Genomic DNA, 26,671 nt, shown 5'->3' with positions numbered 1-26,671 from the left:
CCCTTGCCATTAGGCATTAAACAAACTTCAGGGCAGAAGCTACAACCTCCTCAAACACCAGAGAGCCAGGTGCCGATTCTGCATACCCTGTAGTATCGTTTCTCCCCACAAGCCAAGACTGCACCTCACTCCTAGTGGGCAGTGAGCATCTTTAGCTCCTTGTGCTGCTACTCTGCTGTGGTGCTTCTAAATGTATGGTGCAGCTCCCAATATGCAAAGTTATGAGCAGGGCCTCTTCCCAAGGCACTGTACCCTGTGTCCCAGGAGACAGAGTCACCCTGAGGACTAACAAGGCTTTCTGATGAAACACCCAGAGTCAATGCAGTTCTGTCTATGCTCCTTGCTTTGCCCTGGCTGGAGACAAAGGCAAGATGAATTCTGGCTTTACCCCTGCTTTTCCCCCAAAGGTTGCAAGACCTTGGGTGAATCAATATAGTGGGACTTTATCCAATATCCAAATTCATAGCTCCTGCTGTTTAGTACAAAAAACATCCTCATATTATAGGAAATGAACACAGTGGTGTCAGGTTCCTGTGGCCAACAATCCACCCCTAACCTCTACTTTTGTTCAAAAGCTTTACCTTCATAAACACAGTGTTTTCTGAGGAATAACCAACATGGTTTTCCATAAGAGAAGATGTTGGGGAACCCCAGTGTACCTGTATAAATGTTATTTGGGAATTCTACTTTCCCCAACTAACCACTTACCAGTCAGGTGGCTTTCTCTCTCTCTTTTTTTTACTTCTACTTCCTCCTTCTACCCTTTTAACCTTCTTAAGAGATGGTGCAGAAATATTACTTCTGTTTCCTGCAAATCACAACATGTGCATGTGATCTAACAGTGCGAGCATTGTTAACTTCAGAAGAGAGAATGCACATGAGCTTGTGACTCCCCTTTCATGAATAGGGAAATATCAATGGTGATTATAAAGGGAAAGTGTTTTGAGTGTTAGATTCAGTCTAAATTTGTAATCTTTACAAAGGAAAGAAGATCCTGATAGTGCTTTTGTTTGGTGGTCCATTGCTTTTACATGTCTTATTTCAATAGCTTTTTCAAGTGGTTCCAGGCATTATATAAGTATACTGCTTACACTTATTTTATTTTCTATTTGCTTCGTTTTGTTTTTTAGGTCCCACCAGGTGCCATTCCTGTAGGTATTTTTAGATGTTTGTGTTGGTGTGTTAACTCCTTCCTACTCATCGACTTTACTTTTTCTCACCTTTCTTCCTGTCTAAAAAAAAAAAAAATTACAAAAAAATTGAGCTGTCTTTTGCTGAATATACTTTTTCAAAACACTAATTTTGAAATAAACAAAAAAAACCCACCTATTTAATAGCAGCGTTCCTTTCTCTGTTTCCCTACCTCACCTGAAGATCAGAGCTGTGATGCTCTTCTGAAGAAGCGGCAGCCACATCATGTTCAAAGCTACTATCTCTCTTCCTTACCCCCTTTTCACCCATTGCACACTGCCCTGTATTTCTCCTACTTCTTGTCTGCACACAGCAGAGCTACTGACATATGACAGAATGCAGAACATGGGGGAAAGAGATGCATCACGTGTGAACAAGATCCTTAGTACTTTCCCTGTTTCTCTGTTCCTATTCCTGTCAGTTGCAGTGATGCTGTTAATACTTGTTGGAACACGAGCGACCACCTGTAGAAACTTCCTTTTGAAATATCTTACAAGTCTTCGATATTTCAATTAGCTGGTAAAAGGAAAGTGTGTCACATTAATGGGTGTTTACAAGGTTTTTATAATACATATTTGCTTAGCAAATAAATGTTATTGCAGTACTTGCAGAAAAATTATATGGAAACTTTTGAAAATGGGAAGTCCTGATGTTGTTCTGTCTGAAAATTGGTGTGTGGAATGAGACCTTTATTACTCTTCTTAGCTGGCTTGCTGCCTAGGAGTCTGATGACTTTCAGTTATCACAGCATACTCCACAATAGCATCTCACAAATACTATTCACAACAGTGTTGCAAAAATACAGTTTCACGGGATTTGACCTGGGGAGCACATTCTTTGGCTGCCGTTGTGGCACATGGTGCCGCCTTGTTTATTCAGAAATGTAACATTTTCACTAATCCCAAAACTGTCACAAATTAGATGAAGGGGAAAACCCACCACCTCCTCACGGCTCAGGCCATGCTTATTTTTTATTTTTTCAACTTCTGGGCTCTTTGGTCAAAGTGTTCAAATATGTATTGCAGAGTACACTTTGCAGAGGAAAGTATTGTAGGTTGAGAGTATTTATGGTGTGTTGGATCCATTCTTAAAGTTGACCCAGTAAGTTACTTATGACTCACTTGAGTCTCATTGATTTCAGTGGATCTCATTCTAAGCCTGGATCCAACCCAGCATTTTAAAACAGTTGTATAGAGGGACACCAGCTCCTGGGAGCTGAGCAGTTTTGGGCCCCCTTAATATCTTTTGGGAGGTGGCGAGGGCTGCCCAGTGTTGAGGGAGTGGAGGAAGCTGAGGGCGGAACAGCTCCAGTAGCTAGCTCTTTCTCCTCCTGCTGCTTCAGAGGGGAAGAAGGATGGAAGCAGGTGGAGGAGGCGCCGCCAGCCATTGAAGCCATGTAGCCACTGCGTTCCGCTCTGCCCCCAGCTTCTCTCGACATTCTGATATCACATGTGTGATTTTGACCCTGCAATCGCCCTTGCAAGCTGGCACCTCTGGTTCTATATGAATTAAAGCAAAGAGCTCCATCACATTGAAAACTTAGCCATATTTAATGCCTTCTACCATTTTTTAAACCAAGGGAATCCTCTTATTTCCCAGTGATGTGGGCCCTTTTTTTCTGATACAGAAAACAAAAGATCCTTCACTCTGATTCTTTCTAAATGGCTCGCTTTGTGGCACAAATGGAGATCTTCAGCCCTTTGTTCTAAGACACACAAGCAACAGCCTCACACCAGTTGCCAACATGTCAAAGCTATTGTGCTTCCCAATTACGTTAAGCATACTGGCAGCTTTCTCAAGACCTTCAATGGAAGCAGATGCTTTGAATCATAAATTATCATCTTCCCATTGGCGTGTTGAAATCTGCATTGTAAGAACGGCTGTTTTTAGCAAATATGTTATCAGCGAATGGTATAATGCTTTCGCTATGGACTGCGGTTTTGTTCATCTGGCAGGTGGCTGGAGTCTTCACCCTCCCACTGCTTTTTAAAAGTTTGATCTCGGAAATAATTGCTAAAATGCCCAATTGCCAAAAGACGGTTATGATCAGAGCTCAAATTATTTGGGAAAAGGCTGATGGCTTTTCAATGGCACTTCTGGTTAAAAGGAAAATGGTGCAGTGGGGATAAGGACTGCCTCCCCAGCACCTCCCTCCAATTCAAGAAGAGATTGTAATTCCGGCAATTTAGGTAAACTGTATTGCGTTTCCTCCCAAATGTCATTGTCTGTCTAGATACATAGTACTATAAATAAAACAGCCTGCATGCATATTGTTACTAGACCTTTGAGAATGTAATAACCATTCTCTTCATTTCTCTTTCAAGACAAAGGACCCCCTGCTCCATATTTTTCTAAACGACTACAACACGTTTTTCACTGTGACTCAGACTGGCATAACTCGCTACCTCACCTTGCTTCAACCAGTTGACAGGGAGCTCCAACAGCTGTACACCTTTTCGGTAAGCAAAGTTCAGTTGCTGGTTTATTGTAACAGTTGGAGAACAAGTAGGATATTTTTGCCGGGTATGTCAAATCGGCATAAATTTTAAGAAAGCTATTTCACAAAATCATAGAATTGGAAGAAGTCTTGTAGGCAGTGACGTCGAACCCTCCTGTTGAGTGCAGGAAATCCATAACAAGAGCAGCTGTCCAGCCTCTGCTTTAAGACCTGCAGCAATGGGGAGCCCACCCATCCACCCTACATAATTCAGTTCATTATTAAACTGCTTTTACAGTTACAAAGCTTCTCCTTCTGTTCAACCAATCTGCCCTCTGGTAACTTCAACCCATTGGATCGAATCCCAGCCTGTTGAGCAGCAACAACAGTCTTTGATCAAGTCTTTGCCCTCTTGAGTAGGATAGGCTTTCAGGTATTTGAGAGAGTCATTGGGTGTCCCACTCAGTCTCGTCTTCTCCGGGATAAACATACCAAGTTCTTTCAACCTTTCCTCTTTGTGGACTTGGTTTTCCATACTGCTGACCATCTTTGTTGCATTCCTTGTTAAGGATATAGATATAGTTATATCTGGTGCCTTGTACTTTCGCAGGAGGTAGGGTCTTTTTGTAGACTTCAAATCTCCTGTGAGACATGCTACCTTCATGTGCACAGTGTGGTACATTAGTGTACAGTATGGTGGTAGTGTGGGCACCACCTGACTCCCGACAGCTGAGTCACTGCTTTGAGGAGATCAGGTGAGCACCACTGTCCCATCACACATCTTCTGTGACTGTAGACTCTGCTGATTGGTTCTGCCTATAATAAGATCATTTGTTATAAGCAAATGAACAACGACTATTACTGGAGGTGTTACAGGCTTGCAAGTCATAATTTGGAGCATGAAACCCAGATGACAGTTAATAATTTTAATAGCTTACTTATTCCTTTTGCTTCATCTATATATTATCGGGAGCAATTTCACACACATTATGCAAGGCAAACCAAGTTTGCAAGTAAGTATTTGCTGACAGGGATCGGCAGCCATTCCTAGCTCCCTAAGCAACACCCTTCTTTTCAATTTACATCTTTAGATCTACACCTAAAAAAAAAGGTAATGTGTGAATAGATCTAAAGGAGAATAAAAAGGAGGTAGCTCACCAATTAAAATAAAACATTCTCCCCATGATTCTCTTGGATATAATTCTTCACCTGGAAAATGTTTTGAAATGGGATTTTAAAGTGATTGTTTTCAGGAACTGCTCTAATCAGTATACTGAGGTTGTGTGCATTATGTGCTCAAGCTCAGTTTCAGTTATATTTGAATTATTATGTTCATTTAATTGTATTTTTTCTCAAAGTTTTTCTCATGTCTGTTTGTTTTTGAAGATGATAGCTTCTGATGGTGTGCAAGAAAGCCCCCCAGTCACAGTCAATATTGTTGTGATTGACGCAAATGATAACTCTCCAACCTTCTCCAACATATCATATAACGTCAAGATTTACACAGACATGAGGCCTGGAGAAAGCGTTATCAAGGTACATTTGCTTTTTCAGCATGTTCTTCAACAAAGCCTATGGTGGAACATATTAAATGTAAATAAAAAATGTTCAGGAGGAAGGATCCTGATCTTCACCCGCAGAGCTACTGGTATAGGGCAGTATACAAAATAGATAGATAGATAGATAGATAGATAGATAGATAGATAGATGGATAGATAGATGATAGATAGATAGATAGATAGATAGATGATAGATAGATAGTAAAGTAAAGTAAGCATGAGATGGAAATCCAGACAGTCTTTAATTTCAATCATTTCAACTTGCCTTGTGAAAGATGTGTTAGGAAGGAAAATCGGAAGAGTCAAAAATGTAAAGAATGCATTCTCATTTTTCAGTGTGAAAATAAGTAATACTCATTTTCCACAGAATCCGTAGTGGGAGGAAATATTTTCTTGCTATTGTTTCTGACACCACTGGTGGCCTCTGTAGGGGAAAAATCAGTACATAACACCTTTCAGAGGCTTGTATTGAATACTGTTTTAGACAATTGAGGACTTATTTGTTTTGGGGGTTTGTTTTTGTTTTGGCTTTGTGAGACTTTACCTTGAGATTTGGGCTTTGTATATAGCTTTAGTGCTATTCTTCAATTCAGCTCTTGCAGAAGTTGATCCTTAATACATTTTCTCCTGAGCTGTAGATTTTTTTAATCACTGCTTACTACAATTATATATTCATGTGAGTAAAGAGATTCAGACTGGCAATTTTGTTGCATTGTAATTGGACAGCTAATTGTTTTAAGATACCAGTTCTGGTTTCTTCTTATGTGAATGTCATTATCTTCATTTACCATAGATTAGCTCTCTAATCCTGTTGATTATTTTCTTATTGCTGCCATTCAAATAAATGAAAAGTAGCCATTGCTTCCAAATGAGTTTAATCCCAAAACCACCACATTTGCTTTGGGATGGCAATTAGATTGGCTAATAGGGTCACTCTAGTTGAAGCAATATACAGATTTTTCCCCCTCAATATTCCTAGAAAAGGTGCAGAATGGGGCATGCAGAATGATTAGTTACAATGCTTGGGGCAGTTTAGGAAAATTATCACATAAGACATGATAGAGGTGTGTATCTTATGTGTGATATGGAGAAAAATGCTAAAACTCAGGCTTCTCTAATGAAGCTGAATTGAACAGACAAAAATGAAAGACTACTTCACACATCATGTACTTAAAAGTATGGAATTCACTGCCTTGAGACATGGTGGTGACCACCAACTTACCGTAGAAGGCTTTAAAAGGTGAATAGACAAATTAATGGAGTGTGAGGCTATCAGTGATGGCTGTGTTCCAGCTTCTGTATCTAAGGTACCATGCCTCTAAATACCAGTTGTTAAAGGAGAGTGAAATTGCCCTCACCCTGTTTACAGACTTTCCATAGCATCTGACTGGCCAATGTGAGAACAGTATGCTGGACTAGATAGGCCTTTCTTTGGTTTGATCCAGCAAGGCTCTGCTTATGTTCCAATGAGAGCCAGTGTGGTGTAGTTGTTAAGAGCAGTAGACTCGTAATCTGGCGAACCGGGTTTGATTTCTCGCTCCTCCACATGCAGCTGCTGGGTGACCTTGGGCTAGTCACACTTCTCTGAAGCCTCTCAGCCTCACTCACCTCACAGAGTGTTTGTTGTGGGGGAGGAAGGGAAAGGAGAATGTTAGCCGCTTTGAGACTCTTTTGGGTACTGATAAAGCGGGATATCAAATCCAAACTCCTCCTCCTCTTCCTCCTCCTCTTCTTCTTCTCCTTCTTCTTTATATGCACACATGTGTTGCAAACAGCAATTCTCTCTGCTTCTTTGCTACTTTATTCTGTACTACTGTTTCTTTAACTGTAGATAGCATGCTTCAGGAGCAACAGTATTAACTTTGCCATCAGCGTTTTGTCCGCATGATTCAGGAACCTTAGGCTGTGGACAGACAAAAACTTATTGTAATGATTACTAATGGAGTTATATATTAATAACTTTTCAGAGTGGAGAGCCAGTGTGGTGTTGTTGGGTTAGAGGGTTGGACTAGGCCTGTGGAGAAGCATATCCAAATCCCCACTCTGCCATGGGTAAACTTGACCCAGTTACTCTCTCTCAGTCTAACATAACTCACAGTGAGGTTGTGAGGATAAAATGGGCAAGAACTGTGTGTGCTGCCTTGAGATCCTTTGAGGAAAGACAGGATATAAATGTAATGTACTGCAATTAATTCACTGCAGCAACAGAACTTGGCTGGAAATGGTATTATGAAGCCATCTTAGCCAATTCCGTACACATTCATTGTTGCTGTTCCACCATTGTCCCTTGCCAAAACTTATTTTGCAACATATTTTTTAAGCATGTCAGCAATACCTGGGAAAAGCAGAAACTAACTCCCATTGATCAGCACTGCTGCAATATATGTATGCATATTTATCTATCGTATGCAGCTTATTTACCACAACACAGAAGGTGATGAATAAAGCACAATGTGCCCATAGCAGTTTTTAAAATATGGCAAATTACATTTGCATATTGATTGTTTATATCAATATCAGTGTAGTCTCACATAGGGCTTACTTCTCAGTAATCCCACAACTTTTTCAAGAATGTATTACTGTTTTTTAAAACTCATTTTTCTTTGAATGGTGTGCACTCCCCATATCTACCACCTATGTGTATCTTAAATATAACAGCAAACCAAATTGCTCCCTTGACAGAAGCCATGGGCTCCCTTGATGTTGGCATGGGGAGTAACCACATGATCTGGATGACCCACAATATCAGAAGGGCGTGTTCAACTTTAAAAATGCATGAGTGGAACAACTTGGGGTAATTTGGGGGTCAAGAGGACCCCAGCATGGTTAACAAGTAGACTCAAAGCAGCTATTAGAGGCGAGAAGGCTTCCTTTAAAGATGGTGGTGACAGACCAGAAAGAAGTTATTGGGGTCATAGTAGATGGCTTGATGAAAATGTCAACCCAGTGTGCAGTAGCTGTGAAAAGAAGCAAATTCAATGCTAGCGATCCTTAGGACAGGAATTAAAAATAAAACTATCAATATCATAAAGCTGTTATACAAGTCTATGGTGTGACTGCATTTGGAATACTATGTGCAGTGCTTATCGTCTCACCACAAAAATAATATTTTAGAGTTGGAAAAGCTCAGTCCAGATAAGAATGAGGCATTGTTAGTGGGTAGTTCCCTAGACCAGGTGGCTGGGAGGCTACACTCTCTGTGAAGGAACAGGTAAATAGCTTGAAGGTACTTCTGGATCCCTTGCTGTCGCTTTAGGCTCAGGTGGCCTTGGTAGCATGGAGGCCACTTAGAGTGTTTGTGGTAAGATTCTAGCCATGAACTTTCTGATTCATAGTTCAGTTGCTTAGCTACTTGTTTTACATCTAGATGGTGTCCAATTGAATAGTTTCCTTACCTTATTTCATTTATAAATATATACACTCTTGACTCATATAAAACATCAAGGTGATATGGAACAATATCTACAAGTACAACAAAACATGAAATACACAAAAAGTATGTTGTGGCTTGATGCACTATGCACTTTTTATGAAGAGTCACAATTGGCCATAGAGGGCATATCGGGAGTTGCCTAGCAACTACTCATGATTCTTTGCTATTCTGTCCCATTTCATGATGAATATCCCCGACTTTTGCCAGCATGAAGCCACTTATAATGTAACGATAGAGACTGTGGCTTTTGCTTCAGATTAAAGGGCATGGCAGAATAGCAGCTTCTCCCCCACAACCCTGATCCCCTAGTGAGCTGACTTGCAACACCAGAATTCACTCAAAGAAGCACCTGGAAACCAGGAGGAAGGCAAGGGAGGCTTCCTGGAGTAAGGAGTCACCTGGGGATCTTCCATAGGCCAGGTAATTCAACAATACATATTTTATTACACTTTGGATTAAATGAATTTGTATCTGTATAAGGCACACATAGGCAAATGCCACTGTGCATGTACCAGAGTGAACAAATCAAAAAGTGAAATAATTTTGAGTACCCACTGTGATCTCATATCAAGCATGTACATTGTGCAACAATTGATTTATTCTGTTCATGGGGTATTTGATCTCATAAATGAGGAGAGACCAAATCATTCCCTCATCAGGATGTATCACCTTTGGAGGTTTTCATTATTAGCAGCTGAAAATTGTGGTTGACTTTTATTAGAGTACAGTGAATGTGTCTGAGATAAAAGTCAAGGGCCACTGTGTCTTTTTAGTTGCCTCCTCTTAAACTGAAGAGGGAGAGGCAATGTGGTCAGTAAGGTGGAGTTAAGTACCTCCTCTACAGAAATAATTTTCAGTTTTCTGAGCTGATCAGTTGTCAAGAGGTCAGAAGTGCAGATTGTTCAGCTGACTGACCCAATGGAAGAGAAAGGGGTGACTTTGCTGTGAGAATATTGAGGAAAGGGATTCACTTGTGAGGTCTGACTGTGAATGAAAAGCAAAGGCTTTTGTATAAAATGCAAATACATAGAGCTATACTGCCAGCAACAACAGTAATCTGAGAAAAAAGATGTGTGTTCATAGCTGGCACTGAAATGAAGGGATTGCTCTGATTTTACCATTTGGTTTTGGCCATGAAACTTTTCATAGGTAGGTAGATAGAAGGGCTGGTGTCAGTGTCCTCTGTTATTGATGAAGACACAGGCTGAAAGGTGGAAGGGCCATAGCTCTGTCGTAGATCATGTCCCTTGCATGCAGAAGATGTCAGCTTCAATCCCTGGCATCTCCAGGTAAAACTGGGAGTGACTGTTCTCTGAGGCCCTAGAGAACCACTGTCAATCTGTGTAGACAATACTGAGCTAGATGGACCAGTAGACTGACTCAATGTATGGCAGCTTCCTATGTTCCTAGGTGATTTGCCTAAGGCTATGTTCACTGAGTCCTCGGCTGAGCTGAGAATTAAACCACATGTTCTTTACTGCTTAACTATATCTCATCTCACCTCTTCCCAGCTTATAACCATCCTATACAGGTGATGACAATCCCCTTCCATTCTTCTTTAGATTTTAGCTTTCTCGTTTGCCATACCATTACCTTGCTTTTTTCCCCAAACTGAGCACGTTTGCACATACTCACTGCTGCCAAACCCATTAGAGTCTCCAAGGAATCTGTGTGGACCACTTGGAAAAGTGATGAAACCATCCCAGCAGTGAATGCTGGGCTCAGGGTGTGGCAGCAGACTCTTGGAGAAAAGAGCTGCATGTTCACCCCCGAAAATAGCCTGTTGAATGACCTCAGGAGTGAAGGAGTATGCTGTCCCACTGTCAGAAATGCAGTAAGATTAAAGTGTTATATGTGGCGGTCCTGCCAGTGTAACTTCATGGCCACAGCTTCACTGCTACTGCCACTGCCACCACCCCAAGCCCTATCCAGGAAGGCAGCTCTGCCGTACCACATGCATCGCTTACTTCTGAGTAAAATATATCTCACCAGCCCTGAAAATGTACTTGTAGCAATGATGACTGCAGTGAGCTTAAATATCCTGTTTTTATATTTTCAAAAGTTTGTAGTTCTGCTATCTGGATTGAATTTCAAAATATGCATTCCCATTACAGTTAGAGTATAAATCTGCTTTGGGCTTTTGGACTGCTATAAAGAGTAGTTGATTCAGGTAAGAAATTATTAATTTGATATGTGTTAAACGCACTTGTTTTGGCAGATCTCCATTTAACTCAAATTAAAACATTCTTCAAGGACGAATGACATTTAGGATTGCAATGCTTATAACCTACCTGGCAAGATAACGCACATGAAACCTTCAATCTAGGCTATATTCACACCATTTGTCTAAAGCACACATTAACAGAATCTGGGGAGCTATAGTTTGTTAATGGTTCTGCGAATTGTAGCTCTGAGATCTGCTGCTCAACAAACTACAGTTCCCAGGATTCTTTGGGGGGAACCATGGCTGTTAAAGTGGTACAAGAGTACTTTAAATGTATGGATGTGTGGATGTCATCCTAGTCTTTAAATACTAATTCCTTTTGAACTGTTGGTCTCTTGAGTCTAGGGGGCTTGATGGTGGAAGGATTTTGGATCAGATGAGATGTCCAATTTTATTGTATATGAAATTGTAAGCTTTAAGAATTTGGCTACTATACCAAAACACTGACTCCAAGCACAGAGGAACATACCTCCAAATAAACACATAAAGGATTGGGCTTCACATCTCTTAATTAAGAAACATACAATTTTAATTGGAGGGTTGTATATCAGTCATAATCACACAGATCTTAATATACATCCTTGGAAATTGTGCAGTTCTACTCTGTTGATTTGCCTCCTAATTGCTGTATAATCTTATAAGGACCCTTGCCTCCTTCGAGTGATAATCAGCTGCGATAGCTTCAAAAGGAAAATGGCCCAGGTCAGTCATGATTAGACTGTGAAACCAGATACTCCAATAAAAAGAAGTAGGTTAGAAAAAGAGCCCTGACCTCAGTGCGTTTGTGCAGTTAGACAATAATTCATGGTGAAAGGCTCCTTCTATTTGCTAATTGAGTTGCATTACTGAGATAGTAAAACATTTAATTTGAGTGGCATATAGTTGTCTTGCAAAAATGACAGTTCCTATTCCAGTACACTATCTGGCATGTGTATAATTTGTCAGATGCATGGGCCTTAAAGCTTTTTAAGATAAATGTTTGGAAAACATTAGGGTTGGATTAATCAATGCCATTTGCCATGTGCAGGGCTGGCTACAGAGCTTTAAGGATCATTGGGCAATGCACCAGTGTCCTACTTTATCTGGAAGAAGTGGTATGTGCAAACTGACTTTTCTTTTACACTTCGTCTGTCCATCTTTGGTGCTCCATGGAAAGTCAGGGTGTTGGGACTGTTGGCGTAGTGGGCCTTTTGCCTGTCTTGAAGCCACCAGAGATGTTTCTCCTTTTGCCCAAATGACTACCCAGTGAGGTACATCCTCAGCATCTCTCTCCATTTGTTTACATTTTGAATAACTTATTGAATTTGGACCCATTTCGTGAGTTTGTCGTTTAGAATTATTTTGCACACATGGCTTTGCTCACAGTCCCACACACGGCTTGTTGACTGATCACAGATGCAAATCTTCCTGCAAATAATAAGTATAAAAAGTTAACATACCACTGGCCACACAGAGCCAGCTTTACAAGCAAAGGTGAGCTTTTTGCACTGTTTGATTTATCTGTGAAGTGGATTTCTGAGTAAATAGCCTGTGACAAGCACCTTCTGAACCTAGTGCCCCAAGCAGTCACTGGGTCTGCTAAACTCAGCCCTGCCTGACCTCAAAACCCCAATCACTGGCTTCCATATTTGAAATTGTTGGCTGTTTCCCATGTGGAATTGAAGAACGAGTGCACACAATCAAGGACGGAGTTCAGGGAAGAAGTAGGTGGGTTTGATTTATTCATTGATTGGTTACAGCCAATTGAATTCTGGGTTCTTCCCTTTCTCCCTCTTATCTTAACAGTAACCTTTGCAACTGCAATTTTGAGACTTGTGCGGTTCAGTGCTTTCACAGTCCTCAGGATATGGAGATAATTATTTTCTCCTTATCCATCCCCTGTACCTGACCTCTGTCTGGAGAAGGAGTTAAAGTGGATTCATCTTTCTTGAAGTGAGAATGGATCCTGAGATCCTGTGTATTATAAGTACTTCCCTGCCACCTCATATGTCCTTGGATGTATCTGATTTTCTGCCACAACTCCTCTGACTTTTCTACCCTTCTACCGCCTCACTTTGTTTCATACCACCTCCTTCTTTACTTCCATTTTTTTATTTAAAAAAAATGAAGCATCAAGTAATATTGCCTTAAAGTAAGTGTGTGTGTGTGTGTGTGTGTAAAAATCCTAGCTAAAGCTTCACTATGCTATAGACCAGGCTTCCGCAACCTCGGCCCTCCAGATGTTTTCAGACTACAGTTCCCAGCATCCCTGACCACTGGTCCTGCTAGCTAGGGATCATGGTGGTTGGAGGCCAAAAACATCTGGTGGGCTGAGGTTGAGGAAGCCTGCTATAGACAGATTATTCACTAAGGCTGCAAATCCTATAAACATTTAGGTCCTATTCCATTGAATTCAATGGGATTTACTTCTTATGTACAGTGGTACCTCGGTTTACAAATTTAATCCATTCCAGAAGTCTGTTCTTAAACTGAAACCATTTTTAAACCGAGACACGCTTTCCCTAATGAGGCCTCCCACCACCGGTGCCCTTCCACTGTTCGGATTCTGTTCTTAGACCAAGGTAAAGTTCGCAAACCGGGACACTACTTCTGGTTTTGCAGAGTTCGTAAACCGAATTGATTGTAAACAGGACTGTTCTTAAACTGAGGTACCACTGTAATTATAGGCTTCAGGTCTATGGTCAGCATGCAGTTGGAAATAAAATGAAATGGAAGAAACCAAAACAATGTCAGGTAGAATTTGCCTTTCTCTTACGTACTTACAATTTCCGAAAGCAAATCTGTGAAGGAGATATGCAATAGTCATACTAGAAGTTATTTTCCAAATGTGGGGAAAGAGTTGCATCTGTGTATAACGTTCATTCATGAATTGTTTTTGTAGTGCTTAAAGATCTCTCAGTGCTTTAAAAAAAAATGCTTGTGGCTAAGGATGATTTTTTATGAATCAAAGTTAGAAATGACTAGCTGGGAGGGAATAGGCTAAAAGCTGAATTATTATGCACAAATGTAGCTTTTTTCAATATTTGGTTATAATTACTTGATGTGACTATCTGGTGACACACCTCCATGGAACTTTCAATGTCATTTCCCCAAAGTTTCATGTCCAGCTTTTGAAACTGTACCTCTTGGTAAATGGGTTGCATTGCTGAGGCCAAGAACAAACAAAGCTCCCATATTCAATGGGCCAGCTGAGTTTTGCTTATTAATCCAGAGGTGTCAGCTGCAGTGCCACATGGTAATTTTCATAACACTGTAGGAGTAGCTAGAATAAATTTATGTTAATTGTGTATGACTTTGGGGAAGTGGGTTTGTTTGCCTGGAACACTATTTACATGTGTGGTGGTGGTTGGAAGGCAAAGCCTTTTGGAACACGACAACTGCAGGTTTCAGTTTAGATCAGTAGGAAGTAATCACATTAGGCATTTGGGAGTCAGACCAATTTGCCTGAACTTTTAGTTCATGACAGACTGGAGTCAGAGTGTCTTATTAGCTTTTCCAAATATTGGTGGAAAACATCACTGGTTGAAAAGGGTTTTGTCCCACTAAACTAATCCTTGTTCAAAATGATTGCAACAGATCAGAACTGGCATCCCAATAAAGCAACATGGCATTGTTAAGGCACAATGCTGTGAAGGTTTCTTATAGCTTCCTATTTGCATAATGAGAATCACGTCTTTGCCTCAGCATTAACGGAACATATTTATCATTGTCAGCTTGTGAGCATTGCACATTTTAAATGGAACAAAATTGCTGCTACTGCATGAAGAAGATATATAGGAAGAGCAGAATGGATCCCTTTTTCAGTCTCTTTTAGATGTTAATCCCCCCCCATCCCAAAACACCTAAACTATGGAGTCTATCAGCCAAAACCACCTGCAATTTGAATTTCCAAAATCATAGAGTGCTGTGACAGTTCTTTGACTTTAATTCTCCCTTTCAGGCATCTTTTTGCCCCCAAAATGTTATTCAGATGACTTAGCATTTCAAAGCACCTTCATTTGTAAATTTAATTAACCTTGTTAATTTATGTATTTGTGTATTCTACCAGTTTCCCTTTTCGTGTTGTCGCACTAAAACTTGGCTGGGCTCCAAGTATGTAATTAAATGGTTAGGACTTGCATTTTGCGTGAAGCTCTTATTTATCTTTTCCCCAACCCCTTTACTGCTGATCTAGAGAAGGTTATTATAACACTTTTTAAAGCTGTCATCAACCTTTATTAGGGACATTCGTTTATGAGGTCAACAACTATGAGCAGTTTTGCAGGGAAATTTCTAAATGATTAAAGGAATATATGAATTGAGAGATTTCTTTTTCAGCAATAAAAATGAAGCAAATAGTTGACTTCAGCGCTTTAACACTCTGTGGATCTATTCAAATGGTAGAAATCCGTTCTAATTGTGCAATACAATTATGTAGTTAAGCTATGGGATTTTCTCCCACAATATGTGATGTCCATCAACTTGGTTAACTTTAAAGCAGCCAGTGTGGTGTAGAGTTTTAGAGTGCCTGTGAGACCAGGCATCAAATCACCATTCATCCATGAAGCCAACTGAGCAACTCTGAACCAGTCAACCAAACCTACCTCACAGTGTTGTTGGGGGGGGGGGGAGGAGGAGAGTGAGGAAGTGAGTACACCACCTTGAGCTCCTAGAAGGAAAGGTGGGATATAAATGTAAAAATAAATAAATAACTGGACATTAGACAATCTCATGTAGGATAAGGCTATCAATGGCTACTAGCCATGATTTCTATGTACTACCTCCAGTTTTGGAGATGGTATGACTCTTGGTTACTGGGAATCACAAGTGGGGCGAGTGCTTTTGCACTCAAGTTTGCTTATGGGCTTCCCATAGGCAGCTGGTTGGCCACTGTGAGTACAGGATGCCAAACTCAGTGGGTATTTGGTTTAATTCAACAGAGCTCCTCTTACAGTCTCACATTATGCATTACTATGAGGTAAGTAGGGTTTCCTAATCAGTGGGTTTAAGGATTGCAGCTTTAATCAATTGTCACTTGACAGAAGACTCTGCCTGCCTTTCGAGGTTACTGGTTCACACATGGTCTACAGGCAAAGGCTGAAAGAAAAATTTTGCCTTTTCCACACTGTAAGAATTCCTGCTCCGTGGTTGCAGTCATAGGATTGTTGTCTATCACATGACGGTGTATGCTTTGACTCCACAGAGTGGGAAGTGATGGAGGCAGGATGTTTGTGTTACTGTGTTCCGTGAAGTGGGACTATTGTCCTTTGTTCTTTCTCTTTGCTGTCTGATGCTAGAGAGAGAGGGAGCCATGTTGCAGTGCTCCATGTGTGTTTATATGTAAATAAAGTAGATTAGCCACAATGCTGAGTTGCTGAGATCTGTTACCCAAGCTGCGAAGACTCTGTGGATCCCTAAGTGTGCCGATGTCAGTTGGCATTGGTCGCTGTGATGTTTGGGCAGAAGAAAGCTTTTGAAGCTCCTGAATGATCAACCAGGAGGGAGGGGTGCTCGCTTCGGCAGCACATATACTAAAATTGGAACGATACAGAGAAGATTAGCATGGCCCCTGCGCAAGGATGACACGCAAATTCGTGAAGCGTTCCATATTTTTTTTTTAAAAAAAAAAAAAAACAGGAGGGAGGGAACATGCCAGTTGGGCATGTGTCTCTGCAAGGGTCCTACTCGAGAGTAGGAAAAGCTCCACACACACACAACTGCCTCCACGTGATGAATGTACTCATGGAGGTGGCTACAGGGTCATAGGAGCTAGTCCTGTACACTGCCATCACACCGCCACTATTATATCTGATTGACATTGTCAGAAAGTGTTCTGCTAGATATAGATGTCCACACAAAGGCCTCCTGCATTTGGGGAGGGAGCTTGGCCAATCAGAATCCCTCCTTGCATGCATTAGCCATCAGCATGTGCATCTGAACTTGGGAATAATTGCTTCCAGCATACTTCAAGAGGACATTTCTCAGGGAAGGGGAAAGCCATGTGGCCCCATAGCCTTGCTTACATTCAGTGCACGAAGGGGGCTGTGTGTCTCTCCCTTCCTGTGTTATCTGCAAGGAAAAGCAGCGGCTGCTGTTGCTCACTCAGTTTGCGGATCACTAAACCTTGTATACTTGGCCAGTATGTAGAAATACCTATCGGAGATCTAAGTAAATGGGATTATGTAATAGTTTTTCAAGAAGCTGGTTATGATAGGAACAAACAGACAGACAAACGTGAACTGAAGAGCCCAGTTTGGAACCAAACTCAACAAGTCGTGTCATACATACAGTCTTCTTACTCAAAGTGGGCTTAGGAGAAAGCCATCTTTATTATTTGAAAAGGAGGACTTATTGGCCAGCTCCTGTGTCAGCCATAAAGCCACCTACCCTTCTCACCAGGCCTGTGAATAATGCTAACAATCTTTGTATTAGTTATGGGGCCACCTCCTTTCCCCGTGCTTTGTTGAAGGAGTGTGTGTGTGTTTTAAAGGGGGGGGTGTTTTAAAAAAGTGCCTTCCAAGCACATCTGTAATCTGGTAATTATACAAGTTGCTTTGAAAATGAAATAAAAAGCAGACATCCTGCATGAAGCATGAGGAGTGTTCAGAAAGAAGCCGTCAGGAATAGATTGATATGCTGTATATATCTCAATTCAGGAATAAAGGCAGGTGAAAGCACAGCTCGCTGTCAGCAAACAGCCTTTCTATTTTCAAGTACATCAGTATGCAGCCTGATAGATCAGTATTTTTGTAGGTGTCATGTCTCTGTCTGGTTCAGAACTGAAATTAGGGAGGCTCAGAAGTAGAAGAGAATGGTGAAACTGACTCCCTTCTGCACAGTTTTAGAGATAGGTGTACAACAATAGTGGACTGTGTGGTGGGATGGAGGTTCTTTCATGACCTCCCAGCTGTTTACTGGGAGGGGAAAGGTCAGTGTGGCGCAAATGCACCCGTGGAGCTAATCCACCCACCACACCGGCACCAAAAGATGCTCTGGAACATCTTGGGTTAAGTGATCTGCTGCTGCTGCTGTTCATGCTTTCTATAATGTAGTTTCTGCTTCATCCTATATCACAGGGTGTCCATATTTGATTCATGATTGTTTGATGCCTCACACAGAAAATAATCTCTTTATTTTGACAGCAATTGAAATTAGGTTTCCTGTCATTCAAGCAGCAACCCTAAGGGGAAACAAAAATTAAATTCTAATTTTCAATTGCAGCTCACTGCCATGGATGCCGATGAAGGTTCAAATGGGCGGATCACATATGAAATCCTGGCCGGAGATCCGGGAGACTTTGTGATCAATGAGCAAACGGGCCTTATCACTATTGCTCCAGGAATTGAATTGGTGGTAGGACGTTCCTATGCCCTCACTGTCAAAGCATCTGACAGTGCTCCTCTTCCACAGAGAAGGTAATTAATATTATAATTAAATATTTTTCTCCATAGCTGAGAAATTAACCTTTCTGCACTGTAATGAGTAGAAGGTGTAAAGGATCAGTCATCAAAGAAACATGACGCCCGTGATTTGATTTCTTTAGAAAAGGCACTTCAGTCGGTTGTTTGCTAAGCATGCTATTCAAAAGAAGCCTTTATATCTGAACTGTTGTGACTCATTCATGAAATTAGTATATATCCAGCACACAGATATATGCACCGTAATATGTTGATTGGGCATTAGTAGTAGTAGCATTAATAGTAGCATTATTACAGTAAATTCTAGTATGTTAAGTTTCCTCCATCCATATTTGTAGTGTGTGCTTGTTTAAGAAACTGAGAATGAGAGAAAGGAGGAGAGAAAGCAAAGCAATGAAGGCAAAAGTAGTTGTCTGTTCTGTAAATTGCCAACTATCATGCAAAGGTAGTATCTCCAAATGTCCTGGAATGAAAGGATCGCTGAGCTGGAGGTAACCTTTTATCCAGATGATACAATCTTATAGTGTGCCTCAGCTCAATTTGGAGCACAAATTGCAAGCTGTGCAAACACCGGACAAGCAATGAAATACACTCCATGGAAACCTACATTTGCACTAGCAAAGTCATTCAGTTTCTAATCTCCTACTTGTTAGATCTGGGAAGCGTAGAGTAGAAAGAGACGATTTTCTCATACCAACTTGGCAGAAGCAAAACAAAACAAAGGTTGATTTTAACTCACAGAACACTTCAGGTTTGAATAGAATAGCTGAGGGCCCTTAAGCCTGATTTGCATGTCATAATTTGCAGGTGTTTCCCCACTTTAAATGTGACAGTGTATATACCTGAGGGGAGACATTACACATAACAGAGCAATGTGTGTATTTTAAGTGAGGTCAGATCCATTTTGAAATTAAATGAAATTTCGTTGTCAGCCCAATCCATTCTGGAATGTGTATTACATGTTTCTGGCAATTTATATGCCAAGGCTACCACTGTGTTGGCAAAAAGATATAAATTGGCCATCTTAGCACCACAAAAGTTCAGAAAAGCAAAGCTGGAGAAACAAATAGAGACCAGTTAAGGAAGTGTGGCTACTCAGTTGTAAGACAAATAAAAAGAAAACACAACAGACTAAAACAGATACTCCTAAACCTTTCCATGCCCTGTTTGGGTGACATTTCGCTCCCGCCCTTCACTTCTCCATGCAGTGCAAGAGGCAGGAGAGGGACTTTCTCTCCTCCTGGTTTGAATGTTACCTTTCAGATTTAGGGAGAAGGATGGGGAAGAACCAGGTGAGACAAAGAACCATTCTAAATACCATCAGGCATAGAGGTGAAATATCACCAAAATAGCCCCTAAGTGGGCAAAACCAAGCTATTCACTCTGTGGAGAACGTCTTCATTCTTTAATTGCAACTGTAGGGATGTTTGGTCATTAGTCCTCCACATGTATGGCTTATGTGTGGAGGCAGGAGTAGAACTGTGGATGTCACCACCTTCAACAGCCACCGGAAAGGAGAGCCAAGATACGTAAGCCATTGACCTGATTGGGTGGAGAACTGAGGCACGTACAAGTATATATACATAGGCTATCCTTTCTGATGGTCCACTGAATGTGTTAACGTTGGTGGCAGACCCAGTGGACATAGGGAATGGGACTCACAAGTGCAGGCCCATCTCCCCGTCCATGTGTTTAGTATACAGTATTTGCTAAAAGCCATCATCTGTTCAGACCTACAGTTGCATTTAAATGTGAAGAACTCTGCATTATCATTGGAAAATTGTGGTATATAGGCTCAAAATCCACAGGCATTTAAACTTTTAACTCTTAGCTTATTTTGATGTTGTTGCTGCTGCTGCTGTTCCCAGTCATTTAATATTGTTGCCATCACATTTTCTAATGTATTGTTGCAAATGCAAGGGCCAGAAGATTTAAATGAAAGTCATTGCCCTCTGGGTTCTATAATAAATTCATAGACTATGACAAATTCAGTGAGTTTGGTACACACGTCCTTCAGGCTTTACTTTTTCCATCCCTACATTTATAAGACTATACTTTATCTGTTTTGTTTTTTGTTGATGCCATTTAAGAAGCAAATTTCAATATTCAGCACAGCACTCTAAGGCATTGTGTCACCCATACTATTCTTTTCTAGCCTTAAGAAAATATTCATGGTTTTCTTTAAAACAAAACAAAAGTGTTTCCACCAAGTTGGTCAGATGAAAGGAATTTTCAAGTCACCTTTTTTCTCCCTATCACCCCAGAGATCTAAATAGCTTATTTATTTATGCATAATTAATAGCTTCTTAATCCTTTAGATCTATAGGGACGCGGGTGGCGCTGTGGGTTAAACCACAGAGCCTAGGACTTGCCGATCAGAAGGTCAGCGGTTCGAATCCCCGTGACGCGGTGAGCTCCCGTTGCTCGGTCCCTGCTCCTGCCAACCTAGCAGTTCGAAAGCACGTCAAAGTGCAAGTAGATAAATACCATATTTTTCGCCCTATAGGACGCACTTTTTCCCCTCCAAAAATGAAGGGGAAATGTGTGTGCATCCTGTGGGGCGAATGCAGGCTTTCGCTGAAGCCTGGAGAGCTAGAGAGGTTGGTGCGCACCGACCCCTCTCACTCTCCAGGCTTCAGGAAACTCTGTGCAACCCTTGAGAGACCAGCGCAACTTCGAAGTTGCACCGGTCTCCCAAGGATTGCACAGAGCTGCCTGCATGCCGAAGCCTGGGGCGCACTGAAGAGCACGCCCGGGCTTTGCGCAGTTCTCCGCAACCCTAGGGAGCCCGGCGTGACTTCCCGCCGGGCTCCCTAGGCTTGCGGATAGCAGCCTGTTCTGGGGGGGAAATAATTTTTTTTCTTTATTTCCCCCTCCCAAAAAAACCTAGGTGCGCCCTATGGGCCGGTGCGCCCTACAGGGCGAAAAATACGGTAGGTACCGCTCTGGTGGGAAGGTAAACGGCGTTTCCATGCACTGCTCTGGTTCGGCTTAGTCATGCTGGCCACATGACCCGGAAGCTGTACGCTGGCTCCCTTGGCCAATAAAGCGAGATGAGCGCCACAACCCCAGTGTCAGTCACGACTGGACCTAATGGTCAGGGGTCAACTAAATCAACTAAAGTGACCAGTATAAAAAGGAAATACTTTTTGAATATTCTTTATAATGATTATGATTAAAATTATTTTTATCCTTCCTTTTTCTTAGTCCAGGACTCAAGGTAGCTTACACAGATAAAGCAGAGCAAGCCAAAAACATAGAAAATACAATAATTAAAATGTAATTAAACACTAATCTTCCTGCCCTGTTAACACCTTGTGTCAGATGCATCAGATGCAAAGAATTGCTGGGATGTAACCCAAAGGTTCAGAAGAAATGTTGAGTGCTTATTACCAAAGTGTGCAATGTGGTGTAAAAAAAATTCCAATAATAATAATAATAATAATAAAGATTTTGACTGGGTTTTGTTTGTTCCATTGTCTTTGCAGGAGCTCCATCACTACTGTTTACATTGAGGTTCTTCCTCCAAATAATCAGAGCCCACCCCGCTTTCCCCAGCAGATGTACAGTCTTGAACTTAGTGAGGCCATGAGAATTGGTGCCATTTTGCTAAATTTGCAGGTACAGAATGCTTCAATGTAAGCATTTACAGAACTCTTTCTGCTTATGGATGTGATGGTCTTGATCCTAGCTACTTTTGCTGTTTTCAGGGTCTGTTCTGGACAAATATTACTTTATAGCATGGGGGGGGGGCGTAGTGAATCTGTGGCCCTACAAGTGATGGTCTTCAACTTCCATCAGCCCCAGACAATGCAGCTAATGGTTAGGGTTGATGGGAGTTGTCCTCCAACAATGGCTGCAGGGTCACAAGTTCCCCATTATTGCTTTATAACATGGGTTTCCCAAACTTGGGTCTCCAGCTGTTTTTGGACTATGATTCCCATCACTCCTAGCTAGCAGGACCTGTGGTCAGGAATGATGGGAATTGTAGTCCAAAAACAGCTGGAGACCCAGTTTGGGACCCTGCTCTGTAGTATGGGTTTTCTGCTGCCATTTAACCCTTTCCTTATTGGTTTGCCTGCTGAGAAACCTCTACATGTACATCTCAGGCACTTCTGAGGTGCATGTTCACTTCATGTAAAGTGTTGGTTGGGCTTCTTGAATCTCATTGTTGCCCATCATGGATTTGAAAGTGCCTCCTGGAACACAGCCAGCAGTCTCCTTTGGCTCCATTTTGTAGCGAATAACAGTGATGGACTAGTGGACTTTTAGAGTAGCTTGCCCATCATTATAGATATTTTTTCATTGAGGAATCCTTGCTAAACTTCTGAAAATTGTTGCTCTAATTTGTCTTAAATGAAATTCATTCATTCAACATAACAGCTTTTGTCATACAGATGTTTAGGATCTTCATTTGCAGCTGTTTAAAGGTGTGAAATGTTAATACGTATGCAATAGTAGATAATGTTACACAGTGTTTTTAAGCTTCCTGCTCCATAAAAGTACCGGTAATACGTATGAGGTGTACTTTTATAATTTTACAGAGATTTGACACCGGAAATTAAAAAATAAATTTAGACATTTGGGGGGTGGGAAGAACCACTGTGTTCTTATTTATTTGTTGTTTTTAAACAACTGTGGAACCAAAACATTTCTTTTTTATACTTAGAAATACAGCCAAAGTTAAGCACTGCTGTATCCCATTGATTTAAATGGGTGATAGTTAAGCATATGCTTAACTTCAGAACTGGATTGTGTATTATAGTCTTAAATCAGATACAACTGCCTCTGCCCTGAGGAATCCCACAGTGAAGGCTCAGTTGTGCTGAAAAACAGTCCCCAAGTATCACCTGCTGAAAATGACCATCCAAATAGGACTGGAACTACTGCAAAGCAGTGCTGCCCCCCCCTTCAGACAGCCTCTCCAAGAGGGTATAGTGGTTGATGGTATTGAAAGATGCCGAGAGGTCAGGGAGGATTAACAGGGACGTATTGCCTCGTCTCTCTCCCAGCAGAGGTAATTATATAAGGCAACCAGGGCAGTTTCTGTGCCAAAGACAGGCCAAAACCCTAATTGAAATGGATCTAGAAAATCAGTCTTCAATACCACCTGGATTTGTTTTATTAATGTTATTGTCTAATAATCTCTTCACTCTTTTCAAACTGATTATTGTCCAGTATAATTTTTAATACCTCATATTTTAAGAAGGGCCCAAATAAGTGCAATATTTAAATGGAGCTATCATATTTGTTTTAAGGAATGCAGTAATAAATAATCCCTACTGAGTTATTTTGAAAATTAGCTGGAGAATTTACTGCCGCCGAATACCTCTTTATTACCTCTCGTTCTGTCAGTCATTGTTGATTAAAGCTTAAGTATGCAAATACTCTAATTTCCTGAAATTCCAATAAGCAATTACCATGCTTATGAGAGCACACTCTCCATGAAGCCAAAATGCAGACACTCTCTAGAGGGGGACAAACACATACAATCAGTTGATCTAGAGTTAAAGCTGTCAAATGTTTAATTGTTATGAATGAGTTGATTAGCATTTAAAATGTGTTGCCCATCACTACTCAGGATTTGTTCTTTGTTTTTGTTTTTAAAAAATTCCTAATAAAAAAAGAAGCCATTGCAATCTGTAACATGTCACTTTTTCTCTGTTGTTCTTCTGAAGGCAACTGATCGAGAGGGTGACCCCATAACATACGTCATACAGAATGGAGATCCTCAGCAAGTATTTAACCTTTCTCGAACGTAAGTCGAATAACCCTTATGGCTGAATTTTCAACTTCCCAGCCCAAATGAATATGCAGATTGTGTGCAAATAACACAGCTTCTAATCGGAGGTATTCAGCTGCTTGAAGTTGAGCTCTCAGACACTAATGGGAGCTCTGTGAATGGTACTGAACTTTGAAATTGTACACCCGAGACCATTTATTTATTTTAAATGTTTGACTAGGTAAAACCCACTGAGATGGAAACTTCCATTATATGAGTGACCTGGGATTAATTAGAAGCCTTTAGACTTGCCAGGTTTCTCCTAATGACAGTGCCTTTTTTTTTTTTTTACTTACCATTTCTTGTCTGGAAAAATGAAATGTACTGTAATGAAAAGGAAGACCTTTTGGGCCCATTGTCTGAATTCAGCACCAGACATTCCAGGCATTACTAACTGAGAAAGCTTTTAGCATTCTTCCTAAATGGATGCCACCTTAATTAGTGAAAAGAAAAGCCTTGGAACACTGAAAGCATATGTACCAGAAATAGTGAAAACCTTTCCTTTAAGGCCCTGTCATTTGCAAAGCTATTATTTGCTTGAATATTAATTGCAGTAAATGGAGAAAGAAGGATATATTGAGGGAAGGTTTCCCCCTCTCAGAAATTAGGAAAAGAGCAAACCAAGACTCTTATCATTATGTTCTCAAAGCTCATGTACTAAGACATTTGTTCACCAGTGTGAATGCGGGTATAAGCAACGTACTAAAAACAGAGGATGCTGCAATAATTTAGGAACTTTTCCACTCCTCAGGTTGATGGTATGCTTCTGCCACTGCAGATTATTATCCTGAAGCTGTTTTCTGTTATTTCTATGCAATTTACTTTCCATTGTAGGGGAAAATATATATACATATTGGGGTCTGGCAGTGGAAACTATTGCACCAGGTAGCTGGAGGTTTGCAAATGCATAAACCATCAAAAGTTGAGGGCAGCATCTACTTTTGAATGAGACTGGGCTGAAAATGCCTCTCACTTAACTGGCAAAAAAGATTTCTTCGGGAGATAAAGGAGCTGCTCTAAGCAGTAGCATCCTGACAGCATTTCTCATTGACAAAATAGTCCAGTAGGAATTACCCAGGGGTATTTTGTTTTTGACTTCCTTTACAAAAGGAAAGATGTCTGCCTCCATGGCCATCTTATTTTTTTACTAGATATTTTTAAAATAGCGACTGTAGCTTTCTTTCTCATATCTATCATGGGAAACTCTTTCCCTGAAAAGTGCTAGAAATTTCTTTCTCTGCAACTTCAGAAAATTTACCAAAATGCCACCCCCTCTCCACTCCCGCCCCCAAAATGTCTGAGCCAACTAACTTCCAGCTAGCACTACTTTATAATATGCTTTTCTTTGTGCACGCATTAAAAGTTACAAAAGGCATTCATATTTCCAGGTTATTCCAATGAAAGTAATGGGCAATATTTGCATTTGAATACATACAGTATTTATTTATGCAGTCTCTAGAAACAAGTATAGCAGAGATGCTCTGCAGAGCATCCATGTTCAGAACATGCAGTATAAGATTATGACAGGTTCTCTCTAGTGAGCTGTAAGAAAACAGAAGTACTCCATTTCTGATACGAACCAACATAACTACTTAATCCATTTTATTTATTTAACAAAATCTATAAACAGCTTGATTGTAATGAAACCTCTAAGTGTTTTGTTTATATTTTACATGAAATAATTTTAATGCCAATCAAAACAAGTCATTAAAAACTTTAAAGAAATCAAGTCAGCAGTAAGGCATGAGTGGGCTTGACTGAACAAAAATGTTTGAAGCAGGTGCTGAAAAGCTACCAGAGAAGTGGCAGGGCCAAAATCAGGAACAGGAGCCAAACATCTAGGTCTTCCCTGATATCATGCTCAGCCCCTCCGATCCAGCTGCACCTTCCCCTGCCCACTACCGCTGATATTGGGGGCACATCTTCACAACTTCCTGCTTCCTTGCCTACCTAGGCACATTGTATCACCATCATATGGCATCACTACATGCAATTGGGAAATTAAGTTCATGGATGATATACTAAGGCCTAGTAGTAGGAGCATCGTGCACTGTCAGGCCAAAGGTAATAACCACTATAACACTCTGTTTCCTCTGTCTCCCTCAGGAGAAACCCTACCAAACCAAACTTTGCGAGAGCACAATCTTTCACCTTGGATAAGGGTCACAGGCCTGTCTGTCACCCACAGTACCTGGCCTATGGGGTGGGGCAAGGGGAAATCATCAGTCAATATATGGGACCCCTTGATGTGGCCATTTCAAGGGTGACCTATGGCAGAGTCTATTATACTGAGGCAGGCTCTGGAGGCACACTCACACCCCAGCTCTATCTACTCAGCCAGGAATCAAACAATACCCCACACTGCAATCAGCCCCTTACTTGCAGGCAGGTATCTTACAGGAGAAACAAACTGCTGTAGTAAAAAACCCAAAAAAACCCAACCCACCCACTCTTATTGGCTAGGAAAAGCAGACCAGGCAGGGGTAGGATAGTACCAAGCAGCCCTTCCCTGATTAGTCCTCCTGTAGGTCTAATATTGTAACTATGGTACAGTGGTACCTCAGTTTACGAACTTAATCCATTCCGGAAATCCGTTCTTAAACCAAAACCATTCTTAAACTGAGGCACGCTTTCCCTAATGAGGCCTC

The 26,671-nt window shown here is 41.0% G+C and overlaps 1 protein-coding gene across 18 annotated transcripts in view; it reads left to right on the top strand.

Moving 5' to 3' along the window:
• Positions 1-26,671, top strand: part of PCDH15 (protocadherin related 15) — a 648,544-nt gene that overhangs the window by 477,474 nt on the left and 144,399 nt on the right. For all 18 annotated transcript variants that reach the window (XM_081004527.1, XM_081004539.1, XM_081004528.1 and 15 more), the window contains 5 exons: positions 3,516-3,650; positions 5,015-5,164; positions 18,045-18,238; positions 21,730-21,862; positions 23,920-23,999. In XM_081004527.1, the coding sequence (XP_080860653.1) occupies positions 3,516-3,650; positions 5,015-5,164; positions 18,045-18,238; positions 21,730-21,862; positions 23,920-23,999 (692 nt within the window). The remainder of the gene's footprint in view (positions 1-3,515; positions 3,651-5,014; positions 5,165-18,044; positions 18,239-21,729; positions 21,863-23,919; positions 24,000-26,671) is intronic.

Source organism: Podarcis pityusensis, assembly GCF_964106645.2.
Source record: "Podarcis pityusensis genome assembly, chromosome: 5".
NCBI classification, from domain to species: Eukaryota; Metazoa; Chordata; class Lepidosauria; order Squamata; family Lacertidae; genus Podarcis; species Podarcis pityusensis.
Note: the sequence above shows the minus strand (reverse complement) of the source record. Positions and strands in the feature narration are given on the sequence as shown.